General features: G+C 44.7%; 1 protein-coding gene across 2 annotated transcripts; it reads left to right on the forward strand.

The window, feature by feature from the left end:
* The first annotated feature begins 273 nt into the window (after positions 1–273).
* On the forward strand, positions 274–2,242 carry LOC148026589 (transcription activator-like protein). Of its 2 annotated transcripts, XM_087690482.1 has the most exons (3): positions 274–1,145; positions 1,385–1,570; positions 1,690–2,242. In XM_087690482.1, exon 1 carries the CDS (start codon positions 307–309, stop codon positions 973–975), a length of 669 nt encoding a protein of 222 aa, XP_087546608.1. In that variant the 5' UTR covers positions 274–306; the 3' UTR covers positions 976–1,145; positions 1,385–1,570; positions 1,690–2,242. The 2 variants fall into 2 exon arrangements, with proteins under 2 accessions (XP_087546608.1, XP_087546607.1); XM_087690481.1 differs by having other exon boundaries at positions 1,385–2,241.
* Positions 2,243–20,005: the final 17,763 nt, after the last annotated feature.

The raw sequence follows: 20,005 nt of genomic DNA on the forward strand, positions 1-20,005 counted from the left end.
CTGCCGAGTCATTTTGATGAGTTTCATCATGCCATGCTTTTCTGACAAAGGGGCCAGTAGAATTACGTTCCGGAGGGGTGGCCACCATGCCAGCCGCGTGACCAGACCCTGTGCTTAGCGACATAGGACTATAGGAGCCGATAGTGTGCACTGTACATTGACAGCAAGAGATGCCACCTTTGGACAACGCACGAAAGTACGTGGCTGCAGCAGCGCTTCCCAACGCAGAGAAATATGGTGACACGATGCAGATACGGGGCGGTCGCCGGTTCACCGTTCATACTACAAAGGTAGAGAGACAGAGATATGCACAAACACAGACAGACGGAGAGAGAGTCCGGACGAGAGGGATTAGAAGAGGAGAAGAGAGCAAGAGAGTATATTAATCGGCCGATGGCGAGCAGGCAGAGCTCGATGCAGCGCGCCCGCGATGGAGAGGATGTGCGGATCTCAGGCTTTACCGTTTCTAGAGACCTTACCTCTTCGGCGACTTCCTCTGCTTCTTCAGAAGAAGACCCGCCTATCACTTCCGCAGCTGCCCCGCCTGTGAAGCTCCCGCGTGCCATCGAAGCTTATACCGAGTATGACCCTTCCTCTCATGATTACTTTCCCACTGCACAGTACCACCATCCGCCACCACCACCAGTACTGCCATCACCACCGTCATCGATGGACGTGCCTGCATCGCCCGCCACGCTTTCTGAGATGACTCCGCTGCAGCCGCTTGCGAGAGAGGCGTATGGGGGAGGGATGTATGGGAAGGATGATGACGATGATGTGCAGAGGAAGATCCAGCAGGGGTGGGGGACCGGTGCTGGCACCGGGGCCGGAGCCGGTGCCGGTGGTATCCACAGGGCTGACTACCAGAGCGCTGAAGGGCCTCCCACTTTCATGACCAGCGGGGTGAAAGTCCACATGCCCCCTTCCACTGGAGACCGCGACCTTGACATCACTGGACAGAGTTACATCCAATGAGGGTCCCCCAACTTCGATCAGGCCCAGACTCTCCAGAAGTCGACAAAGTTGCGCGATGGCCAGCTCGTGGTATCGGCTCCGCTCTTATCTGATGGATCACCAGCAGTGGCCACATGAATATCGTTACAGTGTTTCTAGCGTTACATCACATCAGAATTGTCTTTCCACAGGTTCATCATATGATCATGACCTCCTTTCTCTGTCCCAATAAGCATACTCGTTTTAGTCTGGTTTGAGAGCATGCCTGTACATATTTTCCAGGTGACTTTGTCAAGTTTCTGTTTGTGAAGAAGTGAATGTGTCGGTGCGAGTTTAAGAGATCACATAGCTTATTTTCATTTCAATGTCAGTGGTGGAGTTTAAAGAGGTTGCGACTAACAATCATTTCTCTCTCTGTGTGTTCCAAAAGGACGGTTATGGTCATTGGTCTTGTCAGATGCAACTCGGCGAAGCGCCTCGGTATAACTACTAGAGTTCCTGAGTTGCTGGGTCAAAAGGCAGCAACTCGTGAGAACATTCGAAGAATATGCTGGCCTTTGCTGTTACGAGTGAGCTTGGATAGACGGACAAGGATGGGCTTGTAAGCTTATGACGAGTAAGCGTGGATAGACGGATAAGGGGTGAACAACCTTCGATAATGCATCGTCTCTTGATTCCAGGATAAACGGATAAGGGGTGAACAACCCTGGATAATGCATCGTCTCTTGATTCCAGGATAAACGAACACGGGGTGGGCTTGTAAGCTCAATACGAGGAGTGAGCTAATTGGATAAACAGACAAGGAGCGAGCCATCGTTGGACGATGCATTGCCTCGTTTGATTCTATTAAGATCTTATGTTAAGCAAATTAGCTTAAACTAGCTTTTTTCTATTGTCATTTATGTGCCTTCGATAGCTTTGCCAGGCAACAGCTTACGAGTGTGTCATCATTTACTGCTCAAGGTTTTCTAACTTCCCCCTATGCTCCTCCATTTCCTTCTATATTCTTCCATGTGCTTTATAGCCACATGAACTTGCTGCCTAGAATTACCCTTTTCAAACTTATGAGCTGCAATATGTCTTTTGACCTTCATGTAAAAGGTAGTTCAGTATAATTGGCTCCTAACTTTTTAAGTACGGATGAACTATTCGAGCCGATAAACTACATTGCACCTCTATCAAATCAATAAAAGGAGGGCAATGCTCAAGTGTAGCTAGCGTTGCAGCTTCTCATCTCTCTCGCGCCACGCGCCACGCGCCACGCGATTCCCGGCTTTAAGTGGGCACGAACTAGTTGAATAGATAGACTACATTCAAGTTTTAAATACAATGGCAAGGGGACGACAATGATGCACCTACAACACGTTGCAAGAAGATACCTGTTGTTGCAAAACACCCACCCCCCCCCCCTCCCTCTCCCAAACTTCTTTCTTTCTCTTGTGTGCGTGTGTTCATCAGGTAGATCTCCATGAAGGAACATAGTTTGCACATCGAGGCGATGCATCTCGAGATCCAATGCAGCAACCAGGGAAAAAAGAATGCGTATGGCTTCGCAGCTAGGGGAAAAATAATGCGTATAGAAGCAATACGTAGGACTGGCGAGGTCTCTGTATAATCGAGGCCAGGGATTTGGCTAAAACCCCGAGCAACAAGAGACACTTGATAGCGCGCGACTGATCCATTGGGATGAAGCTTACGCCTCAAAATCCACTTACAGGAAATGGGTTTTCGATCAGTAGAGCACGGTACCAATGTCCACGTACCAGTGATAAAGAGAATGAATCTCTGCGTCCATGGCAGCTTGCCAATGAGAGGCCTCGGGGCCTTGCAAAAAGCAGATCCGACATCAATAGGATCGGCCTCAAGAGGGGCGTCATCGCGTGAAAACCCTTGGGAAGCTAATGAGTAATCATCGGTCATGAGAGTCGTGCGAACAGAGTTTGCCTCTAATATGGCACAAAGGGCACTTAGATGACGAACATTGGAATAGAGATCAATGAGGGAACGAGTCCTTTTTGGGGGGGGGGGGGGGGGGGGGGGGTGTTTTTCGGAAGAGGACGTGACAATTGGATGTGGAGGTGCCAGAATGGGAGAAAGGCACATGGAAGGTTGAAAACCGACTTCCTAGCACAGCATAGAGATGTGAGAGAGATCAGAGAGAAAATAGGTACTCATGTGGAAGTGTGCTCCAATTCCAACTTCTTGTCTTCAATCGTTTCCCTTATGAAATGGAACTTCAGATCCACATGTTCTCTCTTTCCAAAGTGTTTTGGATTGCTTGCAAGATATACACACGAGAGATTGTCGCAGTAGATCTTTAAAATTGGTCTTGGTACGATCTTCAATTCTTCTAATAGCATTTGTATCCATATGCCTTCCTTTGCAGCCAATGCAAGGGCTACATATTCTGCTTCTACTGATAATATAACTATTGTTTGCTTTCTTGATTGCTGTGTTATTGCCCCTCCTACAAGCGTGAAAACAAATCCAAAAGTAGATCTCTGATTATCGATATATAAACACCCCCCCTGTGATAAACCTGCACTCGTTACGCACTCAACACGGCACAGAAAGGTAACACGATATGAGCTCAAGGTATACTCTTGTATTATTCAATCCAAAAGCGGAACAACATAGACACATCCCAGGACTACACCCTCGTGACGTCGCACATAAGAGGGTTCACCACTGGGTATAGGGAATCACACGTAGAGTGGAAACAAGGCAGGGCTTTGAGTCACTACTACTCCCTATATAGGTGCAATCGGTAGCAACAACATGGTATAGCTACAAAGCCCTTACACTCACCCCCGCTTACTGGATTGCTGACCTCAGCAATCTAAGGGTAGTGTTTGTTATTTGACTCATCCGGGGTCTTAACGCAGCTTTTCCTAGCAAGCTAGTCAGTGTCTACCGGTCTAAAGGGACCGAGGGGTCTTAACACAGTCTATACTATCAGACTGGCCAGTGTCTGCCGCACTAAGACATTGGGGCTTTTTCCTTTTTTGATGGAGTTATTTGTGATGATTGCTACCATGTGAGTCCACCCTCGACTCGATTACATTTGAGGAGTGGAGGCACATTCGAGGTCTATGATTGAGAGCCGCATTATTTGTTGGAGTGTTAGAGGCGGCTCAAGGGTCGGTAGGAGGAGCAGGGGGGTTCTCCTCGAGCCAAAGGGCGAAGGCATCCTTTCCGCATTCACGGGCTTCCGCTTCTGAGATCCAAGTGGCTTCCTTGAGTGGACGCCCGCGCCACTTGGTGAGGTATTCGAGGAAGCCTCTTTGTTCCCGGCGTCGGAGGAATGCTTCTACTTCGAAGGGACCATTGGAATGGAGCATTGGTACGCGCCATCCCCATTGGTTGTCGGGATAGAACCTGCGCAGAAGACGAGCATGAAATGCATTATGAACACAAACACTGTCTGGCAGGTCCAGCTTGTAAGTGACTTCGTTCAGCACTTGAGTGATTCGGTAGGGTCCATAGTAGCGGTGATTGAACTTTGGGGTCATGTTTTTGGGAAGTGACATATTCTTAGAGCTCACTAGGACCATGTCTCCTTTGGCGAATAGTACAGCCTTTCTCTTCTTGTTTGTTTGCTCTGTCATTGTTATCTTGCTCCGCTCGAGACTTTGCTTAGCTGCTGCATTGCGATCTCTCCATTTCTTCAAGAATTCTTCTGCATCTTGATCCTCCGCTTTGGCCGCTCCGGATGCTAAGGCCAGTGGTTTGATGACTTCTTTTCCTGTAGCTAACTCAAAGGGGGTGTACCCTGTAGCCGAGTGGATGGAGCTATTATAGTGAAATTCCAAGACATCAAGGTACAAGGCCCAATCTTTCTGATCCACTCTAGTATAGTTGCGGAGGTAATCTTCGATGCCTTGGTTGACTCGTTCTGTCTGTCCATCTATCTCCGGGTGGAAGGATGATGAGAATCTCAGTTGGGTTTCCAGAGTCTTGAAGAGTTCTTTCCACATGTCGCTCATGAATCTTCCATCTCTATCTGATACAATGGCCAGTGGTAAGCCGTGCAATTTGAATACATGTGTGAAGAAGAGGCGTGCTACCTCCTTGGCATTCAGTGGTGGTTTGGCCGGGATGAAGTGGGCTTGTTTGGAAAAATAGTCCACCACTACAAAGATGATTGTGTACCCATGGGATTTCGGTAGTTCCACAATGAAGTCCATGCTGATGACATCCCATGGGTGGTTGGGTACTGGTAACGGTTGTAGTAGTCCGACTGGTCTTGATCTGGTGGTCTTGATCTGGGTGCTTTGACCATTTGGCAAGTGGGGCAAGTTTTGATGCAGTCTATCACTTCTTCCTTCATGTTCGGCCAAAAGAACTGCTTCCTAAGGGCCTCCAAGGTTTTGCTTTGCCCTTTGTGGCCTCCAATCTTGTCGCCATGTATCTCATGTAGGATGAGTTTCTTTAATTCCACATTGTTGGGGATATACAATCTTTTGCCTAAAAATAGAATACCCTCTTCTAAAGTGTACATTCCATGGGGGGTCTTCTCTGCTTCCACATCTTTGATTATCTTGTGCATGTCTTGATCTTGTTCTAGGGCCTCTTTGACAAGTTCTATGAAGTTGCTGCTGACAACACTGACAGCTTTCAGGTCAGCTTTCCGGCTCAAGGCATCTGCTATTTTGTTAGTAGAGCCGGGCTTGTGCTTAATTTCCAGGTCAAATTCGGCTAGGAAGTCTAGCCAACGGGCTTGCTTTGCTGATAACTTGGGTTGGGATTGGAAGTATTTGAGGGAGATGTTGTCGGTGAAGACTATTGTATGCGTGTCTTGAACATAGTGCTTTCATTTTCTAAGGCAGTGGATGACTGCCAACATTTCCTTCTCATGTGTGCTCCACCTAGTTTCAGCATCCGTAAATTTCTTTGACTCATATGCAATGGGGTACCTCTCTTGGACTAGTACACCCCCTATGCCATAGTCAGATGCATCTGTAGAGATTTCAAAGGGTTTGGTGAAGTTCGGTACCCTTAGGACGGGAGTTTGGCTCATGCACTTCTTCATCTGCTCAAAGGCTTCCTGTTGCGCATTCCCCCATGTAAACAAGTGGTCGTCTTTGGTGAGGTGGGAGAGGGGGGCAGTGATGAGGCTGTAATCTTTGATGAATCTTCGACAAAATACTTTGAAGCTTAGGAATTCCCGCACTTCTCTTACAGTTTTCAGTACAGGCCATTTTTGGACAGCTTCCACTTTCTTAGGGTCCACTTTGATTCCATCTGCTCCTATAATAAAGCCTAGGAACTCCAATTCTTTCACTGCGAATTCACATTTTTCCGGCTTGGCGTATAACTGATGTTGCCTCAGTTTCTCAAAAACTTGGCATAAGTGTTGCTTGTGCTCTTCTAAGGTCTTGCTGTAGACTAGGAGGTCATCTATGTAGATAATGACAAAGATATCTATCTCCGGTCTAAAAATTCCATCCATGAGGCCACAAAATGTGCCTAGCCCATTGCTTAGGCCGAACCCTAATACTAACCACTCAAAACTACCATATCGGGTGCGGAAGGCTGTCTTTGGGATATCTTCTTCGGCTATGCGGATTTGGTGGTATCCTGATCTAAGGTCAATCCGACTAAAGTGCTTGGCCCCATGCAGTCTATCTAAGAGGTCTTCCACTAGGGGCATAGGGTATTTGTTCTTTATGGTGATTTTGTTAAGAGCCCTATAATCTACACAGAGTCTAAGTCCCCCATCCTTCTTCTTTACAAACAACACTGGAGCACCAAAGGGGGATTTGCTAGGGCGGATGAATCCTTGTTCTTCTAGTTCATGTAGTTGCTTCTTCAATTCCATGAGCTCAGTGTGGTTCATGCGATAGGAAGCTCGGGCCGGTGGAGAAGACCCTGGAATCAACTCAATCTTGTGATCCACATCTCGTCTGGGTGGCAGGCCCTTGGGTAATTCGGCTGGCATTACATCTTTGAATTCTTCAAGTATTTCTGCCACTTCTGTGTTCCTCTTCTGTTGTTTCGGTTTCTTGCCATCTTCTTCTTCTTCTATTGGTCGGATCATACATAGATAGACCATATCTCCTTGTTTGACTGATTTCTCGACTTGCTTTGCACTGCATGTCATGATACGTGGCTTGCTGACGGTCCCTTGGACCGGTGCTTTTTGGGTCTGGCCCTTTGGTTGGTTTGCAGCTGGTTTTACTATTTGGCATGATACTCCTGGCTTGTTCTCCTTCATTTGCACCTTGATTGGGGTCCTACCAGGTAGCTGCATTCTTTCGCAGGGTACTCTGACGCCTTCTCCTTGCATATCTAGCATCATTTCATTCACACCCTTACCGAACATTGCAATGACATACTTGTCATAGAATTCTAAGCCTAGTATCACTTCAAAATCATCCATGGGGATTACTAAGAAGTTGAGTTTCGCTTTCCACTTGTCGGCTTCCACTTGGACTGTAAAGACTTGTTTTACTTCCTTGGCTTCTCCTTGTGCGAATGTTACTGTTAATCCTTCTGGGGCTTTGGATAGTTTTAATCCATGCTTTGATGCACACTGTGGTGTCATGAAGTTGTGGGTTGCTCATGTGTCCACCATGATAGGTTGGTTTCCTTCGCCCACTCGACCTTTGATGTATAAATGGTGGACACTAACTGACCCTACCCTTGGGTGGTCCATGCTCTCTTCACTCCCATTTGGAATTTCCTGGATACGTGGTGGTTGTGGTTCTTCTCCTCCATATGCACAAGCTGCATTCACCCTTGATCCACTCGATGAAGCTGTGTCTTCTATTGGGCATCCGTTTTGGTAGTGTGGACCCCCGCATTTGAAGCATCTGATGCCAGTGGAAGAGCCTGGGGGTCTCCACCATGATGTGTTTGATCCTGCGGGTCAATATGATGTGCTAGGGGTTGGCCTGTAGTGATTGTTTTCCCATCTCCCTGCTGCTCCTCTTAGTACTAATGCGGTTTGGGATACGACCGTGGTGTTAGTGGTGTTTTGACTACTTGTATCTGTGAATGCCCCTCTAGGAGCATTGGGCCTTTGGTTCCAGGAGTTGCTGTTGTTGAAGTTGTTGTTGAACCTGTTTTGATTGCCTTGTGCTGTTCTTCTGCCTTCCAGGTCCACCAGTCGTTCGGCCATTCTCATGGCTTCTGCTAAGCTTGTTGGCTCCTGTCTCTCCACATCTCTTCTAGCCCATTCTTGCATTCCAAACAAAAATCCATGTAGCTTAGTGTCAATATCCATGTTTGGTAGCTGCAGCATGATTTGCCTATATTTACTGACATATTCTTTCATCTTTCCCTGTGCTTGCTTGAGGTTCCTCCATTCATCTCTTACTTTGAATTTCTCCAGCTTTGGAATAAAGTAGTCCTTCAGTTCTTCCTGGAGTTCTTCCCATGAACAGATTGTGTGGCCCTGCTCCTGTTCTAACAGGTACCAACTGGCACCGTCCTCCTCCAAGTAAATGGCTGCCACTTCCGCCTTCCTGTCTTCGGTGATTCTTGAATATTTTAAGTACCTATCCACCTCTGCGATCCATTTCTTTAGAACCAACCCATCTCTCTCTCCCTTATACTTGGCGGGTTGGGGCATCTTGAATTTTCCATAATCATCTTCTGAACTACTGCTATCTTCCTTTTCTTTGCGATGGTGCTTCTTCTCCTTCTTCTTGTCTTTCTTTTTGCTTCCTAATTCTACTACTTTCTCCTTCTCCTTCCTTGTATCTTGCGCCCTCCTAGATGACTCCTCTCTACCCGTTCTATCCATCTCCTCTTGCATTCGGTGTCTCCTCTCCTCTTCTTGTTGTTGACTCACCCATTCTCTATAGCCCTGCTCTACTTCTAGTTTTTTTCTCCTTTCTTCCTCTTCCTCTTTCATCTGCATGTTCCTCCATATTGATTCTAGCATGCCTGACATACCATCTATTTGTCTTTCTAGTCCGGCCACCTTCTCCTCTTGGGCCACTCTCCATTCTTGTCCCCTACTCTTCTTCCTCTCCTCTAATGTCGGGAGGGTGATGTTCTCCCTTTCTTCCTCCATGTGGTTGGTGGTGGTGTCGATGCGGGGAAGCCGCATTTCGCTGGTGGTGGTGTGGGTCGTGCCGTGGGGAAGCCGCGTCACGTCTTCAGACGGTGGGGCGTCGAGGTTGGGGCGTCACGTCGGGGCGACGCGTTGGGGTGGGGGCGTCACGATGTGGGACGACGCGACGTGGGGCGTCGCGACGTGGGGTGACACGACGTGGGGTGTCGCGCTATGGGTCGTTTCGACTTCGATCTCTTCGGGGCACTGGATCTTTCCTCCTGCTTCCGTGAGCACTCCTTCACTCCGAGTAAGAGTTGCTCTGATACCAAGTGTGATAAACCTGCACTCGTTACGCACTCAACACGGCACAGAAAGGTAACACGATATGAGCTCAAGGTATACTCTTGTATTATTCAATCCAAAAGCGGGACAACATAGGCACATCCCAGGACTACACCCTCGTGACGCCGCACATAAGAGGGTTCACCACTGGGTATAGGGAATCACACGTAGAGTGGAAACAAGGCAGGGCTTTGAGTCACTACTACTCCCTATATAGGTGCAATCGGTAGCAACGGCATGGTATAGCTACAAAGCCCTTACACTCCCCCCCCCCCCCTTCTTAATAGACCAACCAAGTAAATGAGAGTGGACTCCAAGATTGTTCACCATGATAATTAATTCCAACATTAGAAGTAAATTGTAAATAACGAAAGATACATAATAAGCGTTTCTACTGACGTAGACTAGGATTGTGCATGAACTATGAGAGGAAGTTAATTGCATAGGCTAAGTCAGGTCGAGAACTAGAGACTAGATAACAGAGTTTGCCTATACGAGAGGCATATGGAAACTGGGACATATAAGTTCAGTTAGAGGCTTGTTGAGGACAATTTGTAGAAGAAAGCTTGCATGAGGTGGGCATGGGAGTAGGAGCAGGACGAATAGCACTAAAGCCACTAGTATGTAGAATTTCATGGATAAACTTGGACTGGTGAAGTAGTAGCATGGACGTCCATGTCAAGATTGTGGGAGAGAAGGAAGGAGTCTTGCTTGAAGCTTTCTTGCTTGCACAATGGGGGAAGACACACAAGGGTGGAGGCTGAAAACAGTTTTCCTCTTCTTAGTTGTGTAACCCAAAAGAACTCTAGTACAAAGAAATAGAAGAACCCTCTATATGGGTCTCAAACCAAACTCAACTAACTAAGGTGGCATACTAACTGATCCACGAACTAGAGTAGATAAGGATAGCTATCATGTAGCTATTATTCATAGGCGGTGTACCAACCGCGTCTGCAACTGACAAGTTGGTGACATAAATACACAACGGTCACCCTGGCGTATCACGAGTGGAGCTCGATATCTCAACACTCCCCCTCGAGCTCAATCCCAATTCCTGCACACCAAGCAGGTCTCTGAACTTGCGCAGCTTCTCTGCGCCCAATGCCTTCGTGAATATGTTAGCTACCTGATCCTCTGTGCTGACATAAACTAGATCAATAAGACCTAGTAAAACCCTCTCTCGCACATAGTGATAATGCACCTCAATGTGCTTTGTTCTAGCATGATAGACTGGGTTATTGGGCAAGTGTATACTACTCATGTTGTCACAATAAATGACAACTGGTCCATCTGTAGACTGATGCATATCATAAAGTAGCTTATGCAACCAAGCTACCTCACATGCAGCCATTGCTGCACCCCTGTACTCAGCCTCTGTGCTCGACAAGGCAATTGTAGGCTGTTTCTTGCTGCTCCAAGTGACTGCAGCACTCCCAAAAGAGAACACATATCCACTGGTAGATCGTCTATCGGAAATACTACCAGCCCAATCAGCATCAGTGTATCCATGCAACTGTATTTGAACCCCAGTCTCATAAAATAGTCCATACTGCAATGTGGACTTCACATACCTGAGTATGCGTCTAGCCGCATCCAAATGTGGTTTCCTTGGAGCCTGCATAAACTGACTTACCAATCCAACAGCATAGCTCAAATCTGGCCTGGTAATAGTCATATAAATCAAACTTCCTACTATGCGTCTATACATAGTAGGGTCTTCTAGAAGCTCACCTACATCTGTGCTCAGCTTCACATTTTGCTCCAAAGGAACTGAAATAGGCTTACAGCCTGTCATCCCATATTTGGACAGCATGTCTAATCCATACTGCCTCTGCAAGAGCTGTATCCCACTTGGTGATCTAATCACCTCAATGCCCAAGAAATAACGCAGCTCTCCCAAATCCTTCATCTTAAACTTATGCTTCAATAGCATTTTCACATGAAGGATATCTTCATCACTGTCACCTGTCATAATCAAATCATCAACATAAATGACAAGTAGCATAATACCTTTCTCTGTTTTTCTCACATAAAGTGAGAAATCTGCCTTGGAAATCTGAAAGCCAAAAGTGACAAGATACTGTCCTATCTTGTCAGACCATGCTCTAGGTGCTTACTTCAAGCCATACAAGGCTTTCTTCAACCTGCAAACAAACTCAGGATGAACAGCATGCACATAACCTGGTGGCTGCTCCATATAGACCTCTTCTTGCAAATCACCATGCAAGAAGGCATTCTTTACATCCATCTGATGTAAAGACCATCCCTTTGATGCAGCCATAGCAATGACTGCTCTTACGGTTGCCATCCTTGCAACCGGACTGAATGTTTCTTCATAGTCAATGCCATATGTTTGTGCATACCCCTTGACTACTAATCTTGCCTTGTATCTATTCACAGAACCATCTGCATTGTGCTTCACCTTATAAACCTACTTACAGCCAATTGCATTTTTACCTTTAGGCAAAGGTAACAATTCCCATGTAGCATTTGCTTCCAAGGCATCCATTTCTTCATCCATGGCTTTCTCCCATTTTTCTTTTCCCATGGCTTCCTCAAAAGAAGTGGGTTCTGGTTCCTGTATCACTTTAACCATATATGCATAGTGAATGGCTGTAAATCTATCATATTTCAGCCTATCCACAGGATACCTAGCTCTCGTAGACCTGCGCAAAGTAGGTTCACTCCCAGGTTCTCTCAAAACATCCCTGGTCTTCCTTACTCTAGGTGTAACAATAGAAGGAATACCCAACTCATCATCAATGCTCTGTTTTGAGCCACTGGATTCACCATCCACATAAGAGTGACTTGCATTCACATCAAACATGGGCTGATCAACCTTCTCTTTTCCTTTTCGTGATACCTGCATACCACTATCTGCATTACTTTGAGAAGATTCTCCTGATCTCAATCTGCATGTCCATGGCATAGAATGTGAACCACTACTAGAGGACGCTCCAGGTCCACTAATATTTTGTGACTGCTGCTGTGAATTTTGTGCAGCATTACCATTTTGTGCATCTACATCATCAATCACATTTACTGGTTTATACCAGCTACTCATCTCATCAAAAACAACATCTCTGCTCACTGTAAACTTACGAGTAGAAGGGTTATAGCATCTATACCCTTTTTGCTGCAGAGAGTAACCAATAAAGATGCACTTCTCAGCTTTTGGATCCAACTTGGATCTCAACTCATCTGGCACATGTACATAGGCAATGCAACCAAAAATTTTCAAATGAGAAATATCTGGTTTCCTACCAGTATACCTCTCCTCCGGAGTCATTCCATGTATTGCTGGAGTGGGAGTCCTGTTCATTATGTAGACTGCTGTAGCAACTGCTTCAGCCCAATAAAAATCTGGCAAGTCTTTTTCATTGAGCATGGCACGAGATACCTCTCCAATATGCCTGTTTTTCCTTTCTGCAATTCCATTTTGTTGTGGGGTATGACTGCATGAATATTGCTGTTTTATGCCATGCTCCTGCAGGAACCTTGCAAACTCATTTGAGAGGTACTCTCCCCCTCCATCTGACCTTAGGCATTTTATCTGCAAGCCTGTTTCTTTTTCAACCATTGCTTTAAGAGTTTTGAAATGCCCAAAAACTTCACTTTTCTTTTTCATAAAATACACCCAAACTTTTCTGCTATAGTCATCAATAAAACTGACAAAATAATGACAGCCTCCAAGAGATGCAGCTTTAGTTGTCCACACATCAGAGTGGATTAATTCCAATGGCTTCTTACTCTCTTGAACATGTCTAGGAAATGGTTTCCTTGCCTGTTTTCCAAACTGACAGGCTTCACATACCTTATGCATTTCTGCAACCTTGAATTTCGGCAAACCTGCAACAATATTTTGGGCATGCATTGATTTAAGTCGCTGTACATTAACATGACCAATGCGTTTATGCCAGATATCAATATCTGCAACTATACCGGTCCCATGTGCAAACATTACTGCACTCAATTCAGACATGTCTGCATCTAATGTAAACATTCTGCCCTTCTTCTTTCCTTTTGCTATCAAGCGACCTTTATTTTTCATATCCTCAACAAAGCATCCATGAGGATTAAATCTGACCTGCAAGCCCTGCTCAACCATTTGACCAACAGAAACCAGATTCTTGGTGATATTCGGAACATGAAATACATCGGAGAGGTATTTCTTTTTCCCATCCTGCATAGACAAAGGAATTTTTCCAATCTGCACAATAGGATGTGCAATATCATCATCAGTCTCCACAAATCCTGGTTTTTCCATTTTTCTTGCATCCTCCATCCATTCTGCATGACCTGTCATGTGGTTTGATGCACCCGAGTCAACATACCATACATCATTGCTTTCTTCTGTACTTGTCACAGAATTGTTCATGTGCTGCACCATGAACAAATGCTCGCTGTCTGCTAGAAGATGCATAATTCCCTTGTTGCAGTTTTTCATTCATGATGTCATTCTGCTTTTTATAGCAGTCTTTAGCCATATGACCCATTTTACCACAGTAGTAGCATTCAACATTACTGTTTGCATTTTGACCTCTTTGCCATCCACCACGACCTCTTTGGCTCCCCCTGCCTCTAGAGTTACCACGTCCTCCTCCATAGGACTGGTTTTCTTGAGTTTGCTGCATATTCTGATTTCTACCACGGCCTCCATATCGGCCTCCTCTACCTCTGCCTCTACCTCTTCCAGCATTTGAGTAGAAGACAGCTTCTTTTGAAGTTCCTCCTGAAGAAGATGTACCACCATTTCTTTGCTCCTCAGAAATTAGAAGAGCAATCAGCTCCTCAAAATCAGGAAATCTTTCACGAACTGAAATGGATGTCCGAAACTGTGCATAATCCTTTCCTAGACCATTCAAGGTCACAGAAACTAAATCATCATCTTCCACTGGGGACCCAATGGAAGCAAGTGCATCTGCAATCTTCTTCACCTTCATGTGGTAGTCGTTGATGCTCATATTTTCTCTTTGCACATTGTGCAACTCTTGCTTGAGCTGCATTTTCCTGGCTTGCGTATTTGTGCTATACATTTTTGACAAAGTATCCCATGCCTCCTTTGGCGTACTTGCATCCTGAATATGCACAATCATAGAGTCTGAAATGCTGATAGACAGCCAATACATAACTTTCCTGGCTCTCTCATGCCATGCTTTAAATGCCTGTATTTGCTGTTGATTGGGAACATCAGGAAGAACTGGTTCTTCTTCATTTCCTGCAACAAATTCCCAATATCCTTTTCCCATAAGGAAATTCGTCATTCTAAACTTCCATGCTTGGAAGTTGTTCTTGTCAAGCTTTTCAGTGACAATCTGTGAAAGAGAATCAGATGCCATTACAGAAGACTGCAAAAAATTCTGTCACTGCAAAAACCACAGCTTCACCCTCACAAGGGAAAATCTGCAAAACTGGCGAAAGTGGTATTTGACCACACAGTCACTTCCTAGTGACGATTTTGCATCAACAGGCAACAGGGATGATTCTGTAACTCCCAATGTCTCTGCGCACAAGCATACAATGCAATTTTTATAGTAACTATTCACCGACCTGTAGAACAGTGGCTGCACAGCATAAAACTGAGCCTTTTCCTGAGTGCGTGCAGAAAACTTCCGCCTCCAAAACAGGCCCCGAAATGGCCTCAAATAAAAAAAACAAGGTCGCCGAGGGCTAAAGCCCTCGCGCGCAGCATATACTGCCCTCTTGCTTCACCGCGAAGGGCGTCTCAACTTGAGACAATGCACTCCTGCACTTTCCAGCTGTGCTACCTGCAGAGATCTGCTCCCAAAACAGAAAATGAAAGCAACACTGCTCCTCTTACCAGAACACCGCGAGCTTGGCTTGCTTTCTTGAGCTCCTTACCACAAACAAGGCTCTGATACCATGTCAAGATTGTGGGAGAGAAGGAAGGAGTCTTGCTTGAAGCTTTCTTGCTTGCACAATGGGGGAAGACACACAAGGGTGGAGGCTGAAAACAGTTTTCCTCTTCTTAGTTGTGTAACCCAAAAGAACTCTAGTACAAAGAAATAGAAGAACCCTCTATATGGGTCTCAAACCAAACTCAACTAACTAAGGTGGCATACTAACTGAGCCATGAACTAGAGTAGATAAGGATAGCTATCATGTAGCTATTATTCATGGGCGGTGTACCAACCGTGTCTGCAACTGACAAGTTGGTGACATAAATACACAACGGTCACCCTGGCGTATCATGAGTGGAGCTCGATATCTCAACAGTCCATGATCACGATGTACTTGAAGACCTAAAAAGTATTGACAATGGTCTATGATTAGTACTATTAAGAGCTTATGGAGTTATGAGATAACATGTTGAACTAACATAAGAGTTGGAACCTAAAGTGGTAATGTCATCCACATAGAGAACCACGCTTAGGAAGAGGGGAGGGTGGTGTTGTATGTAGATGTTAGAGCCTAGTGTATCCATTTGCAATCATGACATTATTGAAATGTTGGAACTATAATCGGGGGGACTGTTTCAGCCCATAAAGCGATTGATGGAGGTGACAAACATAGCAGGGATATCCTTGGAAACATAATATGGAGGCTGCTCCATATATATCTCCTAAGGTAGTTCTCCATGTAGGAAGGAAGTTTATACATACAAATGATGTGGTTCTAGATCTAACGACGTGGAAATAGCAAGAACATGTGATGCAAGGCGAAGGATGGGCGAAAAGGTTTCATTGTAGTCCAGGCCAAGAACTTGAGAGAAACCTCGTGCCACCAAATGAGCCTTGTATCGTGCGATGGATCCATCTACATTATGCTTAAGCTGAAGAAGCCATTTTGCAGGTGATGGGTTTCCTCCCAGGTGGGAGAGGGACCAATGATCATGTATGGTTGGCTTGTAAAGCCTTGAGTTTCTCTTCCATGGTGTTACGCCATTGCAAGGCTCCTGCCCCTTTGAGGGCATCAGAACTGAGATGGGAGAAGGGTCAGTCACATAAACATCACTGGGTGCAGTGGTGGCTGTAAAACAAGTCATAGGAGGGGCATGCATTAGTGGGAGGGTTCGCTAAAGCCAAATTAGTGGTATGATTGGTGGAATAGATGTCTTGCAAGGATCGAAAGTGAGTGGAGGCAAGGGATTCGGGTTGACCATGAGACTCCGCAAAACTCGATGACATCGAGAGCAATGGGGCTGCGAGAGGTTCAATTCGAGAAGAGAAGGGAAAATGACATGGAGAACATTGTGAGGTCTTTGTGTAGGGGAAAAATGGGCAACAAGTGCGTGGATGCCACGTCGAGGGGAAGGAGATCGAGCATCCCGTAGGTTGGGTTTGAGCACGGGCACGGCAAGTGTAGCAAGTGCGTTGAGCTGATTAACCAAAGGGAGAGGCACTCAATGGGGTGTAGAGTTGACCACAGGGGTTGGATTGCACTGAGACACATGCCAAGTCATAGTATCATGTGGTGAAGGAGGATCAACAGAAACAACTATATCTAAAGGTGATGTGGATGGTAGGGTTGGTAAGGTAGCGCGTGTTGGTGACAGACAATCAGATGGTAATGGATTTGAGATGAGGGAGTCCTCATCAAAGATAACCGCACAAGGAAAAAAGAATTTCCATGTGCATGGTTCATATAGGTGATAGCCTTTGACCCCATGAGGCTCACCATAGCCAACAAACACTACTTTAACCGCATGGTCTGCCAATTTATGTTGATCATCACAGGGTAAGTATGAATAAGCAAGATAGCCAAATATGCGAAGAGAGGCATAGCTAGGCGGTGTACCAAATCATCGAGTGAAGGGGATGGCTTGGATGCTATGAGTGTAGATGTGGTTTTGGAGGTAGTTAGCTATAATAACAACTTCCTCCCAGAAAGTGGGTGGAAGGCCTGTGGTTTTGAGAATTCTCGAGAAGCATCAAGCAATGTTCTATTCTTAAGCTCAGCAAAACCATTTTTTTGGGGGATTGTCTGGCACATTGAGGAGTTGCCAGATCCCATGGTGTTGGCAATCGGCCTTAAACTCACGAGAGACGTACTCCCCACTATTGTCTGAAAGTATTGCCACTATGGTGCATCCAGTTTGATTCTGGGCCATTTGATGATAGTTTGAAAGCGTGGACATATGCAGTTGTCTTATCTTTTAGGAATGAGACAAATGAGAAATGGCTGTAATCATCTATGAAAGTAATGAAATAGGTATTATGAGATAGGGATTGAGTGGGCACAATGCATAAATCAGTGTGTACTATTTGAAGAGGCCTAGTGGTATGAGAGGATCTTTGTGGATAAGATTCATTAGCTAGCTTACTAAACACACACCCTTCACAAAGTGAAATTTGTGCATGTTTGGGCAATTTGTAATGAGTAGTTTATTTATGGTTACTTATATAGCACATGATGTTTAAATTGAGATGTGCTAATCGATAATGCCACAATAGGGTGCTATAATTATAGCCCTCATTGGAAACATTAGCAAAGTACACCTCAGCCATATGCGGATGACATCCTAGGAGGTACAAACGTCCAAATTTAGGACACGAGACAATATATGTTCTGCCTGAAGGTAACTTGTGGTGAATTAATGAGTGGGTATAATAGAAGGAGATGGAAGTAGTTTCATATGTGAGTTTATCATAGAGAGAAGGTGTTTTGCAATATTAGGCACATAATAAACATCAAAGATAGCAACCACATTGCCATCCAAAAGTTCAATATGTGCCATGCCAACACTTAGGGCCTTCTGAATGGCATTGTTCCCAAAGTGAACATCAAAGGGAACATCTAGAGGCTTATAATTAAGCAACCAGTCTCGACAAGAAGTTAGATGACAGGTAGCACCGATGTCAAGCACCCATAGATTTGTCAGGTTAGGATGTGACAAATGGTTTGTCGCAACAAAGGCGAGGAGTGCATCCTTGGAGGAAGCCTCAAATATGTTATCCAAAAGGTCAGATTCTTCAGATGGTGAGGTATGGTCTGAGTCAGACATAATAAGCATGTGCATGTCGCATCGGGGCTTTGCCTTTACCAATACAAGATTGATTATGCCAACAATCTCGTCCAAGGTGGCCGGTTTTATTCCAATTTTTGCAATATGGCTTGGTGAGAGTAAATGAGGATGTTTTGGTCTTAGGGGAAAAAAGTTTTGTGGAAGTTCTTTGGCGACTATATGACGACGGTTGAAATTTTTGAGTCAAAGGTGTCCCTCGGGAAGTGGTGGCAGCCATGGCAAGAGTGGAACTATTGCCTGCTTTAGGGGAGTTAAGGGTATTGCGAAGTGTATTTTCTTGCAAAATGAGAGGTACAATGGTAGGTAACGCGAGTTGGCCACTCTCGCGTGTAGTGACAAATGGCTACCATGAGGGTGGTAATGCAGCAAGGAGAAGCATTGCTTGGAGATCAGCTACTAGAAAGGTGAGACCCGCAATGAGGGCATCATCCATGGCTGATTGCCAAGTATCAACAAATTTTGGGATATCAGTGTTCTTTGGGAGGAGGGTCATCAACTGCTTTAATGCGGCCACATGGCTTTATATGTCCGTGGGTTCATAAATGGTTTCTAGGTGTTTCTAGATTTCAACCACTGTGGTCATTGTTCTCATAGCTTGTGTTTGTCGGTCACTTAAGTGAACCAAGAGCTCCAATTGAGCACTAAAGTCATCCACAACAAACTCTAGACCACTTACTATATAGAAAGCTCACACTATAACTAGGAAGAATATCGACCAAACTAGGAAGAATGTAGAATTTTCTAGTTATAACTAGATAATTTTGTCATCACGAATCTCTTCTAACTAGTAAATCCCTTTTTCTAGATAGTATCTAGAAAATTGAAGCCTTATCTAGTAACATTATCTAGTAGGTTATTGTATATCTAGTAACAATATCAACATAACTAGGAAATTTTAGTTTTCACTAGTCATAACTAGCAAGTACTATCATCTAACTAGGAAATTATGGACAATCTTTCGAATTAACTTAAGACTCACAATTTTGCTAGGTATAACTAGTAAATAAATGTTAGTTGATTAGGAATTTACATTTGTATATTACTCACTTATGAGCTAATTAGCTTTCGATTCCACACTTATAGTTATACTCACTAGTCTGTGTAGCCTATGCTTAGTCTAGCCTATCCATAGCTTATACCTAGCCTAGCTTATACATTAGGAATAGGATAATCATATGCTAGGTTAGGCATTGGCTCGATATAAAGTAAGAACATTCTATGCTATGCATTAGAATACAACTTATATCAGGCATTTTCTAAGCACATTTCTAAGCACAAGGTAAGCATAGAATAGGATAGGGTTGTGTTAGGTGTTGGCTCCTAGCATATGATTACCCTATGTCTAAACTATGCCTAGATTATTCATAAACATAGGTTAACCTTAACCTCTTCCTAGAATATGCATAGACTATGTATAAGCATAGGATTGGCTTATGGTATACCTAGTTATTGCCTTACTTGCCATATGTGTACCCTATGCCTACCCCTTGTGTATCTTAGACATACTTATGTGGCCACTCTAAGTTGAGGCTTATGTTAGAACCAATCATTTTGAGTGTGATCGAGTCATCCTCATTTACATGTTTGCTAGTTGTATGCTTTTGTAATTAATTAGGCTCAATTTGCCATTGCAATGATCGCTCCGATACCATCAAGTTGATTCTTACATATGGTCTATGATTAGACAGTAAAGTAATGGTTCAAGTATTGGTAGTGAA

This window comes from Lygodium microphyllum, chromosome 13 (genome assembly GCF_053477565.2).
Source record: "Lygodium microphyllum isolate KBCC chromosome 13, Lygodium_microphyllum_v1.1.10, whole genome shotgun sequence".
NCBI lineage: Eukaryota > Viridiplantae > Streptophyta > Polypodiopsida > Schizaeales > Lygodiaceae > Lygodium > Lygodium microphyllum.

Excerpts from the sequence above, each read along its gene's own strand:
- LOC148026589 (XM_087690482.1), top strand. The coding sequence starts at position 307 with ATGCACAAACACAGACAGACGGAGAGAGAGTCCGGACGAGAGGGATTA.